The sequence below is a fragment of the Penicillium maclennaniae genome (genome assembly GCF_028827695.1).
Source record: "Penicillium maclennaniae strain IBT 15551 chromosome Unknown utg000004l:1.0-3007600.0:1.0-3009580.0, whole genome shotgun sequence".
Lineage (NCBI taxonomy): Eukaryota > Fungi > Ascomycota > Eurotiomycetes > Eurotiales > Aspergillaceae > Penicillium > Penicillium maclennaniae.
Genome location: NW_026623216.1, coordinates 1125801 through 1141186, shown reverse-complemented (window position 1 = coordinate 1141186; position 15386 = coordinate 1125801). Strand labels below are relative to the sequence as shown.

General features: G+C 51.8%; 4 protein-coding genes across 4 annotated transcripts; 1 reads left to right on the top strand and 3 right to left on the bottom strand.

The window, feature by feature from the left end:
* Positions 1-206: 206 nt before the first annotated feature.
* Positions 207-818, bottom strand: N7477_004608 (uncharacterized protein; the record flags this gene model as incomplete). Its single annotated transcript, XM_056966271.1, has 1 exon — positions 207-818. One exon carries the CDS (start codon positions 816-818, stop codon positions 207-209), a length of 612 nt encoding a protein of 203 aa, XP_056823052.1.
* A 1417-nt stretch (positions 819-2235) lies between these two features.
* On the bottom strand, positions 2236-6018 carry N7477_004607 (aminophospholipid-translocating P4-type ATPase NEO1; the record flags this gene model as incomplete). Its single annotated transcript, XM_056966270.1, has 1 exon — positions 2236-6018. The coding sequence occupies one exon, from the start codon at positions 6016-6018 to the stop codon at positions 2236-2238; it is 3783 nt and encodes a 1260-aa protein (XP_056823051.1).
* Positions 6019-6668: 650 nt separating this feature from the next.
* Positions 6669-13291, top strand: sec16 (COPII coat assembly protein SEC16; the record flags this gene model as incomplete). Its single annotated transcript, XM_056966269.1, has 3 exons — positions 6669-10897; positions 10936-12650; positions 12705-13291. The coding sequence occupies 3 exons, from the start codon at positions 6669-6671 to the stop codon at positions 13289-13291; spliced, it is 6531 nt and encodes a 2176-aa protein (XP_056823050.1).
* A 704-nt stretch (positions 13292-13995) lies between these two features.
* On the bottom strand, positions 13996-15298 carry N7477_004605 (checkpoint protein HUS1 family protein; the record flags this gene model as incomplete). The annotated part of the gene is made up of 5 exons (XM_056966268.1): positions 13996-14022; positions 14077-14153; positions 14220-15018; positions 15090-15157; positions 15256-15298. 5 exons carry the CDS (start codon positions 15296-15298, stop codon positions 13996-13998), a joined length of 1014 nt encoding a protein of 337 aa, XP_056823049.1.
* Positions 15299-15386: the final 88 nt, after the last annotated feature.

The following is a 15386-nucleotide window of genomic DNA, read 5'->3' as shown; positions in this document are numbered from 1 at the left end:
GATTTACGCTTCACTAGCCAAAGGCTAGTTCAAAATTTCCTTATTTCTTTCCCAAAACCTTGTACCACCCGATCTAGCCGCTCCACGTTTCTCTTCCGCCGCGGACCCATAATCTATTTAGGTCACAAAGTGTTCAGCAAATAATACTTGGAATTTCACAGATAACCAGGTAGTAAGAAGTGTCCGGATTGTTTCCCCGTTGAGTCTCATGAGCCGACACTGCGGACCTCTTTCAACATGATCCTCGCCATGTATTCAGATAATCTTGAGTAAACATTGACCCCATTCCATACTTCTCCGTCACGTTCTTTTGTAATCTCCGGTGTACCCACTTGCTCTATGGCGAACGATGCCCCAACCGAGCCGTAACAAGCTGCATCCAAGACGTTCCCCGTCTTGACATACCCAACAGCGTATGCCCCCAAGAAAGTGTTTCCGGCTCCAGTTGGATCAATGACCTTGGAGCTATTCACATCCCTCGAGTCAAATTTATAGTACGGAGGGAACCATTTGGGAGAATGGCCCCACGCACCGACAAGACACCCATGCTCACCAGCCCGAACGATCACAGTACCTTGGCGGTCTGCACCGACTCCGTGCTGCACAACCCGCGCTGCAAGATTCTCGATGCTTTCCTGGATCGATTCAGCATAAAGTGGGACTGAGAATAATTTGGCCAGCTCTATGTGATTTGGAGAGAACACGTCAACCATCGATGCGGCTTCTAAGCATTCCTGGAGGTTGTTCGGGCCGCAGAACAGAGGAGACGGCTCCCATATTATCAACGGACGCTCGGAAATCGCTTCTCTGTATCTCATAGTGAAGAGATTTGATATCCGTGTTTTTATGTCTTGGGGCGAGGCTAAATAGTGGTATGCCTTTGACTTCAAAAGTGGTGTTCCTTCTAGACTGCTATCTTGAACTCCGAGGACTGGGGTCGTGTACTTGAAGTCTTTTGCTAGAGAACTGGTTAGACTCTGGAAAGGTATGCACAGACTGACGAATTGACAATCCAAGGGGGATGATAATAGAAAATGGCAGAAGTGTGAAGGGACTCTTACGCCCAAAAGTAGTATCCTGATACTCGAGTAAACCCCTCGTTGAGGGGTTACCTGGTTCTTTTCGAATAATCAATGTTGAATTCCAGCTCCGCAGTCCTTCTTCAACGGAAATCGGAAAGTCATCTCCAACACGAATCATCCAGCCTAGGGTGGGACTGAGTAACCCGGGAAGAAATAATCGCGCACCAAGCGTGGCTTCAAAGCAGTTTCAGTGGCCATCAATCTAAAACAGAACTATTCATAGTCTTGGAGAAATAGGGTAGCTTTCACTCACCATATGTACCTGAACCACCCAGTATGTTGGTCAGCAGCTCCTGGCGAGGGACTCGAATGTCATCGAGCACGGCCAGGCCGAGGCTAGTAAAGAAAATATCCTGTTCGTGTTCGGGCATCATGCCATGTCCAGTCAATGAAAATCTTCAAATCTGTTTGGGCGTGATTGAGCCTTGAGTATCGCGTTTTTGTTCAATCGTCAAGGGATTCGAGGACGCGGTGCCCAGGTGGGGTCGGCTGCAAGCAGGTCCAAGGTTCTTGCACGAATATTGAATCCACATTCCCCCGCTTGAGACACCATTCAATGTGTAAGCATATAGCTCGTGGTCATCAAAGCGTTGCTCATTCCTGACTATATGTTCAATCGAAAGGAAGTTCGTGACCCCACCTTCCATGGTTTTCATCGGGAAGATATATATAATACGCTCCAAGTGGTGCGTGCGGCGATAGCAAGCCGTGGATATATTCTCTTTGAATGTTTCTTGTTCGCCTGGAATTCGAAACCTCAACCGTCTCTCTTGACCTGAAGTCTACTGTGTCGACGATTTACTCAGACTTCTTGCCACGAACACGTCATAGCAAAACTAGACAGGTGAGGTCTTACACCTGTAATCCAGAGATCCCGGTCCATATCTACGATTCCTACGGTGTCCAGGTATCAGATAATTAGATGCGAATGGCAGCATTTTGGCAGACCCAACTTATATGGACGATACTACGCCAGAACAAGAGACACGATAATGATTCCAAGTTTTCAACGCCTGATGCGCTTTGCAATGACAAGATGCTAGGGGTTATATACACGAGTACACCAGCCAGCTGGCTATGACCCAGAAAAGAAAAGAAAGAAAACCAAGGATGAGAATCACTGTCAAGATAAAACAAAATTTTACAGTGTAGATCAACCGCGCACCTTGCGGTAGCTCGGAGGTTTCCACGACTGCTTAATCATCTTGCCAGCCCAGACCGGGAGCAGAGAAACGGCCAATACGGCGGCGACACGCCAGAGCCAGTCGACAGTAATGACATATCGGAGATTGAAGTAATCGCCGAGGAAAGGGACACTACTGGCGTAGAGGAGAAGTGTGCCGATGAGGCAGAAGATCATGATCGGGTGCCAGGTGGTGATTGCGATTGCGACCATTCCCAGCTCGTTGAGCACGAGGGCCGTGAAGGACACGCTGATCAGACGGTAGCCAGTAATCGAGTTCAAGAGGATCTGTGATAGGCCTTGGATGACAGCTCCTTGATAGACAGAGATGAGCACCCAGGTGAAGAAAGAGCGGTAGCTCAGACTCTTTCCTGTTTTGAGTTCCTTGTACAATTCCGGGTACATATTGGCAAGGCGCTCATCCACGTCTTTATCAAACACTAGAGAGAAGACCGGTGCGTTGGTATACACAGTGGCATATCCGACCATGAGCCAATTGATGAAGAGGCCCTTGGGCTCGAAATGGCTAGCAATGCTGTACATGGTCTGACAGATACTGATAATGAGACCGCGATGCATGATGAACTGTGCCAATTTGGCAGACCGCTTGTAAGAGTTGCGTCCGTGCCAAACCAGAAGCTTGGTAAGATGGTGAAACTGGGTGATACTGAAGTCGGCGGCCAGCGAGGCCTGTTTGCCTTCTTTGCCCACAATACCAATGCCAACGTCGGCGGCCTGAATCATGGACACATCGTTACCACCATCACCAATGCAACAGACACGCTTCTTCGTGTACTGACGGATCAATTCGGCAATCTCTGCCTTCTGGGTCGGAGAGCATCGGCACGCAATGACAGCTGGGAGGAGCACTGCAACGGAGATGAAGGCAGTCCGGAATTGACTGAGCATCAAGTTCAATGATTCGCCGTCGATCAGCAGGCAACAGTCGGTCTTATTGCGCAAAAAGTCCAATGCTTCCTGCGCAGTCTGTTTGTCTGTACATTTTTGAACAGTATGGATATATTGGCCTCGGGCAACCAGCTTGGCCGAAATGGCGACACATCGGGCTGTTTCAACTTTGTCGCCTGTCAACATCCAGATTTTGATGCCTGCGTTGCGCATCAGCTCCAGTGAAGATTTGACATCACGTTGCAAGCGATCTTCCACACCAGTCACTCCAAGAAGTTCCAGGTCCCGTTCAAGATATTCGCTCAAAACCTTGGCCATGCCATCATCTCGTCCCTGGAATGACATGGAGGCCTTTTTATACATGGAGGAAAAGTCCTGGTACTGAGAGAGAGAGAGTCGCTTGCGACCAACCACCAAAGTACGCAGACCTTCACGCGCCATGTTTGCAGTCTCTTCATCAAGCCAATCATTTGCCGCGACAATAGATGACATGACAGTATCGGCACCCTTTTGATAGAACCATATCTCAGGCTCTTGCTTACTGTCAAGGCCAAGAGCACTCTCATCCTGCTGGAACTGGACAATGATACCCATTCGCTTGCTGTCGGAAGTGACTGGAAAAATATCGAGGATGCGAACACGAACAACAACCTGTTTGGAGTCTGTGGATTCAAGCACCACATTCTGACGATCACGATACGAGAGCTTCAACCCAACTTCTTCAGTGTATCGAACGATAGCAATCTCATCGGGAGAGGATGCTTGGTAGGCTGTGACTTTTTGTCCGTCCTCCTCCTCGGTAGTCGGCGTAACATTATGGCATAGACCAAGGGCCAGGATGATGTCTCGGACACGAGAACCAATCTCTCGCCGGGTTCGCGGGGCTGCACCTTGACCTGCCTGGGTTCCAAATACAGTCGATGGAGTCGTCAAGGCGTTGGCAGCAAAGCCTTGGCGAATGAACGATGCGACTTCATCCATTGCTTCGTTCGCATATGAAACTGTGCCAACATGAATCTTCTTGAGTTCCATCTCATTTTGAGTCAAAGTCCCTGTTTTGTCGGAAAGAAGATATTCAATTCTGCCCAGATCTTCGGGAATAGTACTCGTTCGAACCACAGTCCCTGGAATGTCTTTGTCCCGTTGGATGAATCGGCCGTAGACAGACTTGGCCATGTCGAGATTGACTCGAAGACTCATCGGAATGATTGTGGAGAACAGAATGAGATAAATCATCATCGCGACGTACCACTTCTTATTGTTCGTCGGTTCGAAACCTTCCAAAGCCACAAGCACAACTGACATCAGAATGCACAGAATGCACAGGATTTTAGTAAGATTGTTGATCTCATACTCCAACAAGCCCACTTTGGATCGAGACGGAGAAGTCGAAAGGGCGGCTCGAGTTTGTGAGCCAGTGTAGATGATAGCGGCGTATGTGATGGTGCTGGACGCAAGAACAGTATTGGCCCAGGCGGTGTTATCGATGGTCAGTGGCGCTGAATTAATTTCGCTGTCACTTCCCTGGGACGCAAGCTTTTGTGCCTGGGGAGTGTTCTTATCAACATGATCATCATAGAAGCCTGCGGGAGGAGCTAGCTCGATTGTGCCCATAAATTCATTTACCCGTTTGTCTGGAGGGCTTGCAGTGATCTTAAGTCGTGCAAAATCGGCCAGAGAAAGAGCTTGTGATAATGCAGAGGGAAGCCGAAGTTTCCAGTCAGTCTCACCATCCAGTTGATCGGTCCGAATGAAGGTATCACTAGCGGATGATACAGCAACATTCGCCGGCTCGGGACTCGTGTCGAAGCCGGCGGCAAGTTCCGACGGCCCCTGGCCTGTCTCGAGGAGATCTGTCACCTGCGCAGGGGCTTCCTCTTCAATTGAGTTCTGTCGGCTCGAGCCCGAATCATTGGAAAGACTCTGAAGTATTACCACATCGGCGGGCAAACGCTGATTCTTCCGAACCTTAAGTACGTCTCCAACTTTCAAATCACGGGACTTCTTGTTCATCTCTAACACGTTGGATCCCTCTAAAGACACCACAGTAAATGGTTCAGCGTTGGCTTCAGCATCTCGTCGCCGACGCACAATATCGTCGAGAGCCTCTTTGCCCAAGGAAATTGAGACAACGAAAGCCAGCGGCGCAATGTATGAAGACATATATCCAATGCGTAAAATGGGAATGATTTGTGAAAGGGCAACGAGGAGAAAGTATATGTTGAAGAAGAACGAGAACTCGTTGTACAAGGTGCGTGGGAGGAAGCTCCAAGGGGTATATTTTGCGTTCGAAACCACATTGGCTGGATATCTGGTTGCTTGGTATTGTCCGACAAAGACCTCTCGGGGAGGTTTTTTCGATGGATCATCGGGTTTTGAGCGCAGACGATTGGTGATACTGTGTAGAAAGCTCGGACCTTTAAGACTGGGCAAGCGGAACCGGCCACCATTGTTGGAAGGCTCATCGTCGTTGAATAAGCGTGTCGAGCCGCGACGGTCGAGAAGGGGTGCGTCGTCGTCAGTCAAATTATGGGAGCTGGCGTGTGACCGCCGTAACTCATCTTCACCTCCGCCCTGGAGTAATGCGTCCGTGTCTTCTTCTCGTTCTGTACGCCCAGATGCACTTCGTTTCCAACGACTTCCCACCCCAACGCGTAGATTTCTGAGCGCGATACCTGGTCCATAGTTTCGTGACCGGCCTGTGTAGTCTCGGGAGATCCGGGATTTTTGCGACGGGTTGTTGCTAGGATCAAGCTCCTCGAGGTCCAAGTCGTCGTCGGAGTCAGAAAAGTCGGGTTCTTCAGCCTGGTGTGGAGGATGTGTGTATTCGGGTGAGTCAGGCATGGTAGATGATGTTTTCAGCTTTCCACAATTGCCTGATCATGAGCTGCGAGGCAACACGGTGCTTTCCAGCCGTATCAGCAAGTAAAGGATCATGTCAGATAACATCAAGTGAAATTGACGATCAGGGCAAGCATCGGGAAAACGATTATGAAAATTGCGTAGGAAGTGAGATTGTGTAGATTTAGCCGAAGCAGAGATCGGTTTTGCAGCTGGTATCTTCAAGCGCAAGTCTAAAGGTCCAACTGTTATCAGGACGAGTAGTGACTGCCTACCGCCTGTGATGCGTAATCACCTGACGTACCCCGTGCACAAGCTACATTATTATCTCAGCATGCACCGATGACTAACAATGATCCAACCGGAAGAATGTTTGTCCTTGATGTCATCACGAATCAGGCCAAGTCAACCTATTCGCGATTCAAGGTAAACCACTTCTTTTTTTGCCTCTGGTGACTGGATGCTGCTCATGATTGATTATTTTCTCTAACTCGTGTTGTTTCCCTTGTTCACTACTCTTTTTAATGGATTGCTGAATTTATCCCGGTCGTGAGATTTGTTTATTAAGATTGTTGTTCATGGTCACTGGAGACGTGTCAGGTTGACCTCCGAAACTCCGAGTCGCCTCGATACCCGAGGGCCACACGTTCGCCATGGCCCAAGAACCCACAGCCGATGATATTGATGCATGGAACATACCGTCTCAACCAGATGATTCATCTACCACCGCCACGGTGACTTTCACGGGAGGCGACTTGTTGGATCTCCTGACGACCGCCGACGATACCAAAGAAACCCTTGCAACAACTATGAAGTCACCTGTCAGCGAGGAGAATTTTCCTGCATGGGAACTGCATCAAGATGCAGTTGCCTTTTCTCCCCAGGATGCACCGACAACGACAAACGCGCTCCGCGACAACGTGCCGACCTCTTTGGACGCTGCCATACATGATTCACAGAAGCCGGAAACCACGACAAGACCAGCTTCAGTGGAAATGCCTTTATACGTTGAAAAGCCGGAGACTCCAGATGGGGAGCTGATCAATGGTACCGAGTCAGCACATACGCAACCAGCTCAGCCTCTCGCAAGACCCGTGGAAGCATCCGTGACATACACCGAGACCGCTCATGAGCCTTCTGGCCCAGCTATATCAGCAGAGGTTTCACCCCAACCTCAGATCCACAAGCAGCAGGAGAATGCTCCCCTGCGAGGCGAGGAACCGGACGATTCTAAGGAGTTGATCGCACAGCAATTTGTTCTACCTGAGGTAGAGGCGCCTCCAGTAGCGGAAAATATCCCAGCCCCTCCCATGCCTGCTGAGGACACTTCATCTTCCAAGCCACAGAACTTGCCGATCGAGTCCGAACTCAACCTTGTAAAATCGGACATTGAAGAAACGGCGCAGTCTGAAACCCACGAGCAGTTAGGCATCGAATCTGCTCCTGCGCATAAGGAGCAAGCGTCAGAGGTGGAGTCAGAGTCTTTGCCCATTGACCCTGAGCAAAAGGAGAATTTCGAAGGATCTGCTATCGACGATGCTGTTCAGCCGATTGTGACAAATGGCCCTTTGGAGTCAGAGACAACCTCAAAACAGCTTGAAGTCAGAGTGGAACCAACCGTTGCATTCGAGTCCGCTGGCCAGAATATTACCACAGAAAATGCAATCGGAGAGCATCTGCAGCCAACGGCCGCGCAAGATCCTTGGGCCATCGATTCAACCCCGACACATTCCGAAGTAACCGAGCTCAAGGCCCCTTCCGTGGATATGACGCTTCAGAATGATCTAAACGACCCTGTCATTGAGGAAGCTGAACAGGAAGCGGCAGGTCACGATCCCCGGGCCGTCGAGCCCACCCCGCCACAGCCCGACACTGCTGAGAAGCAGAACCCTCAACGTGAATCCGCGGACCTCGTAAATCTTCAGGAAAGCGTCTTTCAAGAACCGGCGGGCATCGAGGCTCGCGAACAATCGATTCCCTTGGAGCCTTTTGTTGAACCCACGCAGGCCGCTCCTGAAGAGCATGTAGCACATATTCCACCACAGGAGACCCGCTTGGGGACTCCTGTGTTCCAGATTTTGCCCGATAAGGTCGGCCCGCTCAAAGCCGCGCGGGCAGATTTGAGCGTTAGGGTTGATGACCAGGAGTCTCGAGTTAAACATGTCGTTCAAAAAGATTTCACAGAGCAAACCGAGTTCAATACTCCGCCCGTGGAGGGCAAGACTGACGGAAACGATCTGTGGGACAATGAGCCAGCCGCCGATGTGGATTCGGATGGAGATGAATTCTTTAACCAACTCAAAACTCAAACCAAGCCTATCTTCGCATCACCAGAGTCAGAGTCGCGATTTGAGGAAGGCGTTCCGTTGTTGGATGATACATACCCAACTTCTCCCCCTCTGGCTATACCTCAGAGGAAGACTGTCGAGAATCCCTTCGGCGATGGAGATGATGGAGCCGATTTCTTCACTTCCATTCAAAACTCCCATGCAAGCAAGGAACTCCCAATTCGTCACATTACTCGCAAGAGTACCTCCCAAGTCGTGGAATCGATGGGCTTCGATGTTGACTCCCCGTCAAGCGATATCTCTGCAGCTGCTCAGCTTGAGGAAGTTTTGAAGTCCGCGGCTTCTAGCTCAAAGACCCCACAAGCAATTGAGGAGCCACAAGCTTCTCAGTCCTTCCAAGCTCAACAAGAAGCTCCAGAACCTACAGAAGAGGAACTGGCCGCTCGATGGGAGGCAGAACTTAGTGACGTCGGGGAGGAGGATCTCGCGGCACAATGGGAGGCTGCGCTTGATGATGATGATATACTGCTTGGAGATGAATCTACTCCAGCGCAGCCTATTGTCCAGAACCCCATGCAATCCGCGCCTAATGCTCCTTTGGGTGGCTTGAACAGCCCATTTGAGACCCCACAGAGCTATGGTCCGGCTAGGGCAGCGCCTAGCGTATACACACCACATCAACCATCTACCGCGGATTTGATGGCTGGGGTCTACATGCCAGGAGTTGCTCAATCGGCCAATCCAGCCATTCCGCCTTATTTCTCTCAGCAGCCGCAAAATCCTGTGGCTAGCAGGGGGGAGAGCTTTGCTGAGGCCTCAAAGCAGGGGTATAAATCTCCTTATGATCTGCCAGATGATCTATCCCGACCTCGGCGACCTCTAGCAACCTCGAAGCCGGCTCCCCAACCGGTAGCTCTGATGCCACCGCCCGCTTCATCAACTGTGGCTCCTCCGGCAAATACTGTTCAAGCCGCCGCCGCGACTGCACCAGCTGCGCAGTCCGCCCCGAAGAACTTTTACGAGGAACTCCCTTTACCAGCGCCCAAGTCTCGACCCGCTGGCTCCGGACGATACACTCCTAATCCAAGTGCGGCAGGGCCCACCTCTTCCCATATGCCTCCGCCCCAAAATCCATACGCGGCTGTTTCTGGTCCTGCTCCCGCTCCAGGGCCTGGGTTGGCTTCTGTGGCAGCTCCGCCTTTACCAAGCAATGGAATTCCGGTACAGTCTCCCCTACAGCCGCCTGAGCGGCTGGAACCATACGGATCTATGTTGGCGACGAGTGTACCCGCTGGGCCTCCCGCTGCATCTAGGTATTCTCCGCAGCCGCCGGATGCGCAAGCTCCCGCAAAGCCCTCTCAGTCACCGCGATACTCGCCTGCGCCACCCCCGGCAGGCCTCTCTCCCCGTAATCGCTATGCCTCGCAGCCTTTGTCCGTCCCTGGCCAAAACTTGCCATTCCAGCCTCGGACATCGAGCCCTCTTGCATACCACGAAAAGGTCTCTTATCAACCTGAAGATTCTCGGCAACATCAACTACCCTCGTTGCAACCATCTGTCGATCTTTCTCCACCTCGATTTCAACGAGCGAGCATCGACCAGGGATCTTCTTTTGCCCCTCAAGATGCAACTGGCCCACACGATGCTATGGGGCAACCAGTCGGCCCACCTGCTGCTCAGCGACAGACTCCTCCACCTGCCGGGAATCGTTATGCCCCTCAGGATTATATCAATGAGTTCGCGAAGCGTGTAACACCGAGTATGGCTTATGCTCCACCAGCCCCGCAAATGCCTGCTCCAGGACCTCCCCAAGCTGCCGATCCGCAGATGCCTCCCCTTCGATCCCAGACCCAGTCTCCAGGCCAGCACATGATAAGCCCCCGGGCGTCTGTCCCTCCGATTTCCACCATTCCGCGTCCGGCTTCAGTCCATGGTTCGAGCTCACCCACCAAAACCCCGAACCCATATGCGCCGTCCCAACCTTCCGTGCAAAGTCGTGCTCGGGCACTTTCTCAGCGTGGTCTCGGCTTCGTCACCCCTACTGATGGCCAAGAACATGATGTCCTTGAGCGGTGGAAAGGTGCTCCCATCTTCAAGTTTGGCTTTGGGGGAGCTGTGCTGTCATGCTTCCCCAAGCATATTCCTCGTTATTCTGCCGGTCAGACAGCTCCTATGCTGATGCCAAGTCCGGGCGAAATCAAGACCGCCCCACTCAACCAATGGCTACCTGCAGCGGAAACCATCGTTCAGCACCCTGGGCCTCTCAGGGCTAAGTCTAAAAAGAAGGATCTTGTGTCCTGGCTGTCAGGCAAGATCGTCGCATTGGAGAATGAACCTACTCCCGACTTTGATCTCTCTCACCCGGAATCACAAAGGCGCCACGAAGAAAGGATACTACTTTGGAAGGTCATGAAGATTCTGGTTGAGAACGATGGCACATTGGAAGGTTCACCTGCGATTGAAAACTCTCTCCGCCAGGCTATTTTCCCGCATCTTTCGGAAGCTACAAGTGATGGTTTTCATGCGAGTGGCTTTCCTACATCTGGCGTTCCCTTCAATGTCCCTCTCGTCCTGATGCCGTTGACTCTGAATCGGTTGAAAAATTACGAAACAGTTTACTGCAAGGAAATAGAGAAGAGGCAGTTTGGGCAGCAGTCGACCGTCGTCTTTGGGGACATGCGATGATTGTTGCATCCACAATGGATAAGTCTATCTGGAAGCAGGTCGTCCAAGAGTTTGTCAGACGTGAGGTTAGGTCCTCGGGGGGCAACACCGAGTCACTGGCAGCACTTTACGAGATTTTCGCCGGCAATATCGAGGAGAGCATTGACGAACTCGTTCCTCCGTCTGCGAGGGCCGGTCATCGGTTGATTAGCAAGGCCGATGGTCAGGGAACGACGAAAAATGCACTTGACGGGTTGAACTGTTGGAAAGATACACTTGGCTTGGTGTTGAGCAACCGTTCCTCTGAGGATCAGCACGCATTGCTGGCTCTTGGTCGCCTTTTGGCATCATATGGGCGCACCGAGGCTGCACATATCTGCTTTATCTTCTCCCGGGCTGCTGTCTTCGGTGGTGCTGATGATCCCCAGGCCAACATCGTCCTCCTTGGCGTTGACCACCAACAGTTCCACTCCGGTCTGCTCAGCGAAGACGCTTTCCTCCTGACTGAGGTTTATGAATATGCCACTTCTATCTTGGGCAACTCCCCCGTGGCGAATCTGCCTTACTTGTTGGCCTTCAAGCTCCTGCACGCCCGTCAGCTGGCCGATCGGGGCCGCATATCTGAGGCGCAGAACTACTGCGATGCCGTGGGGGCATCTCTAAAAGCAACCACTCGCCCTTCCCCCTACCACCACCAGCTTCTATTCACTGAAGCCGATGAACTTTCTGCGCGTCTTCGTCAAACAACCACTGATGGCGGTTCTTCGTGGATCTCCAAGCCGAGCATGGAGAAGGTGTCTGGATCTATGTGGGCTCGATTCAACAGCTTTGTCGCCGGCGACGACGCTGACCCTGCATCCGCCGGTGCACCAAAGTCGGGGGAAACTGCAGAATTCGGCCCCTTCGCCAACGTGGCAGGAACACCGACTGTTAGCCGCTCTCCTTCCGTGTCTGAACTGTACGGCTCTTATCCCGGACATGGGGCGCAGTCGGTTCCTCCCGGTGGTGCTTCGCGTTACTTGCCTTCAACCCAATATGCTCCCAACGCGTCGCCAGAACAATTCCGTGGCCGATCATCACTCGATTCCCAGAGATCTGCTTCGTATGGCGGGATGCCGGTCGGACTGCGTCGAAGCTCGACAGATTACCCATCCCCCCCAGTTGACTTCCAATCGTTCCAGGGCGGCCCCATCTATGGCTCGCCTGGTAGTACTGGGTACCAACCCACTCCGCCTCAGGCGTCTTATATCCCTCTTGCACCGGTTGAAGAGGATGCGTCTCTCCACGGTCAGTCGCCGGCTGACGCACTCACGTCGATGCAGCCTCCAGTGAACGGCCTCTTCTACCAGCCCTCCGGACAGGATGTGTCGCAGACAGACCAGTCGCCCTATTACCAGGGGCCGCCCGATATGCCGCAATCGGACAGCCCTGCTAAGGCGCAGTTTGAGAGTTCCTACACGCCTCCGGCTACGACTGGCAATGCTTATGACCCACCATCGTATACCCCGGATTTCCCACCCACGGAAGAGCCAGAGCAATACACGAAAGAGGAAGCGCCGCCCAAGAAGAAATCATTCATGGACGATGACGATGACGATTTGGCTGCACGATCCGCTGCCCTTAAGAAGGCAGAGAACGACCGCAAGGCTGATGAGGCGTTCCGAAAGGCCGCTGAGGAAGATGGTAGGTCACTTGAACCTCTTATAGTCAAAGATCTTATGCTAACACGCTGTTCAGCCAAGAAAGACGCCCAGCAGCAGAAGAAGGGATGGTTCGGTGGTTGGTTCGGAGGTGCCAAGAAGGAAGCAGAGCACACTGGCGGTGGCCCTATCAGGGCCAAGCTTGGCGAGGAGAATTCATTCTATTACGATAAGGAATTGAAGAAATGGGTCAACAAAAAGGACCCTGGCAGTGCCAAAGCTGTTCGTGCGACGCCTCCTCCCCCTCGTGGCTCAGCTCCTCCCAGTCGCACCAGCTCTGGTAGCATGCCTCCTCCTCCTCCTCCTGGACCCCCGATGTCCGCTTCGGGCAGCCGTCCTCAATCCTCCTCCAGTGACATGCCACCGTCTTTATCATCAAGCCCCGCGTTTTCCAATCTTGGTGTCCCGCCGCCAATTCTGGGCAATTTGCCCCGATCTGTCTCCACTGGCGCGACGGTTCCCGTGCCGCCTGGTGCGTCGTCCGCCCCTGGTCCGCCCCGGCCTACATCTTCATTGAGCCACGCACAGTCTATTGACGACCTTCTCGGCGCCCCCATGGCACGGAAGGGTAACAATGTCCGCGGCAAGAAGAAGGGCCGTTACATTGATGTTATGGCAAAATAAACAGCATTGCTGTTCTACAAGCCAGTATTGGAGTCCCAACAAGGTCACTTTGACTAGTTGAGACGAATTTCTTTTGTTTCATGTCTGATATGCTGCTTGTTTCTCACACTATGAATCCTCACCCCCTATAATAGATCCCCTCCCCAGCATTTTGCATGTGTCCGGCCTTTCGCAAGACACCCCATTTCCGGCGTTTTCGCACTGAGCTCATCATCGTGAAGCCTTGCACATAGCTAGCTTCTTGCTGTTCTTTGTTGCGACTCGTTTCGTCTGCGAAGCGAGGGAGACGATTCTCCTTGCATCATGTATATCATCCCCCATCTGCCTTGCAGGCATACACTGTGGCTTTCTGAGTTTCGCGTTGCACGCTGTATCTGATGTTCTCTTTCTTTCCGCATTGGCTCTGGTCGTGCGCTTGTCTTAATAATGATTTCTGATAATCATGACCGCGGGTCTGTCTTCCATTACATGACTGATCATATTCTCAACGTACATTCGTCTTATAAGATAATGGTAATGGGTCGATGTTGGAATATGACTTGTCCATTCGGTTTATTGATGAGTCCTTGGGGAAAAAATCCCGAGCAATATTTGTGAAGAAGTCAAAAGGATGAGAAGAATAATTGTTCGGACCGATTTGCATTGTTGATTCCTTGGTCCGGATATTAGCCGTAGAATATTGCAAGATAGAGCTGCAAGGGGTATCAAGCTGTGAAGGAATTAATGTAGTACTGCATATGGTTAGCGTGAATAAATCCGGCCATCGTGGGTCCATATCAACTTACGGTGAGGCATGACTCTTCGCCATTCCAGCTGCCCGGGAGATAGACGTAGAGAACAAGAGCCATCTCGTTAATGAAACCTAATATCAATGACTTGTCAGTAAAGCAGCACACTCTTGAACGGAGGTCCCGAATCTAAAACCCACACGCAACAACCTTGGGACTGAGCCTCCCTACACTCAAGACCCGACTCCAATCCTTTCCATCAATCCGCACTTTAGCCCACCCAGACTCATCATCATCCCCAACTCCCCGCATTCTCTCACTCGGTAACTGCGAATATTGCTCTTGATTAATGTGAGCCGGATCAAGCGGCGGATTCACTAAACCCGACCACACACTCGCAATCCGCAAATCATCCGTCGCAATCGCTAGCCTCAGTTTCCCATGCATATTCGCCGACAACTCCAGCTTCGGCGCCGAGTTGGTCGATAACGCTGTAGCCCCGGCCCCAGCCACAGCCGACGCACTCGGCGCATTATTGGCGACCTCTCCAGCCTGTCGACCCTTTTCCGTAGATGCAAGTTTCGTAAATCGATCTGAGATACTCTTCAACTGCGCCAATCCAGGCAGGATAATATGCACGTCCGGGTCTGGACAGTGCGGTTCATGTAGACCTTCCACGGCTGACTCGTGCAGGATCTTGATGGGAATCTCCTGCGTGATCCAAGTCTCACGTTCACGTGCGCGCCGGTCACCAACGACATCACTTTGACCGGGCTGCTCCTCGTCTGTGGCGAGGGCCATGTTACCCTCAGTCCATTCCGTGGTGAGAACGGTGAGTGCCAGAAGAGGCATTTTGTCTTTCTTAGTTAGGCGGAGTTGAGATGATGATGCGCCAAATGTGGAGCGCAAGGCCCGGTTCAGGACGGCGACGTTGATTTCGATGTTAATTGCGTCAGAGTTGGATTCTAATTGGTATGATTCTTCGTCGAAAATTGTGCTCTTTGGTTCGTGTCAGTCCGTTCTTTTTTCTTTGTCGTCTTAAGGGTCAGAATGAGACTTTTCACACTTACAACTGGAATTTGAGCCCAGACTTGTGTGCCTTGATCTGGGATGATGGTGAAGCGGACCACATCGTACTCTAGGCGCATCCAGCATACCTTGCCCAGGGAACGAGAGGGAAGCGGTCAATTCTGGATTTGTTAGAATCTACTGAAAATGTGCGGAGACTTCACTCACTGGAGAAGGTTCTCGTATTCTTTAAATGAGTGCGAAAGCGCATTTTGACTACGGGTGGGATGTTGGAGAAGAGATGGGTGTTGATGGTGGAGAATCCGGTTATCAATTTCTTATCGCTCTAGTCTATCGCC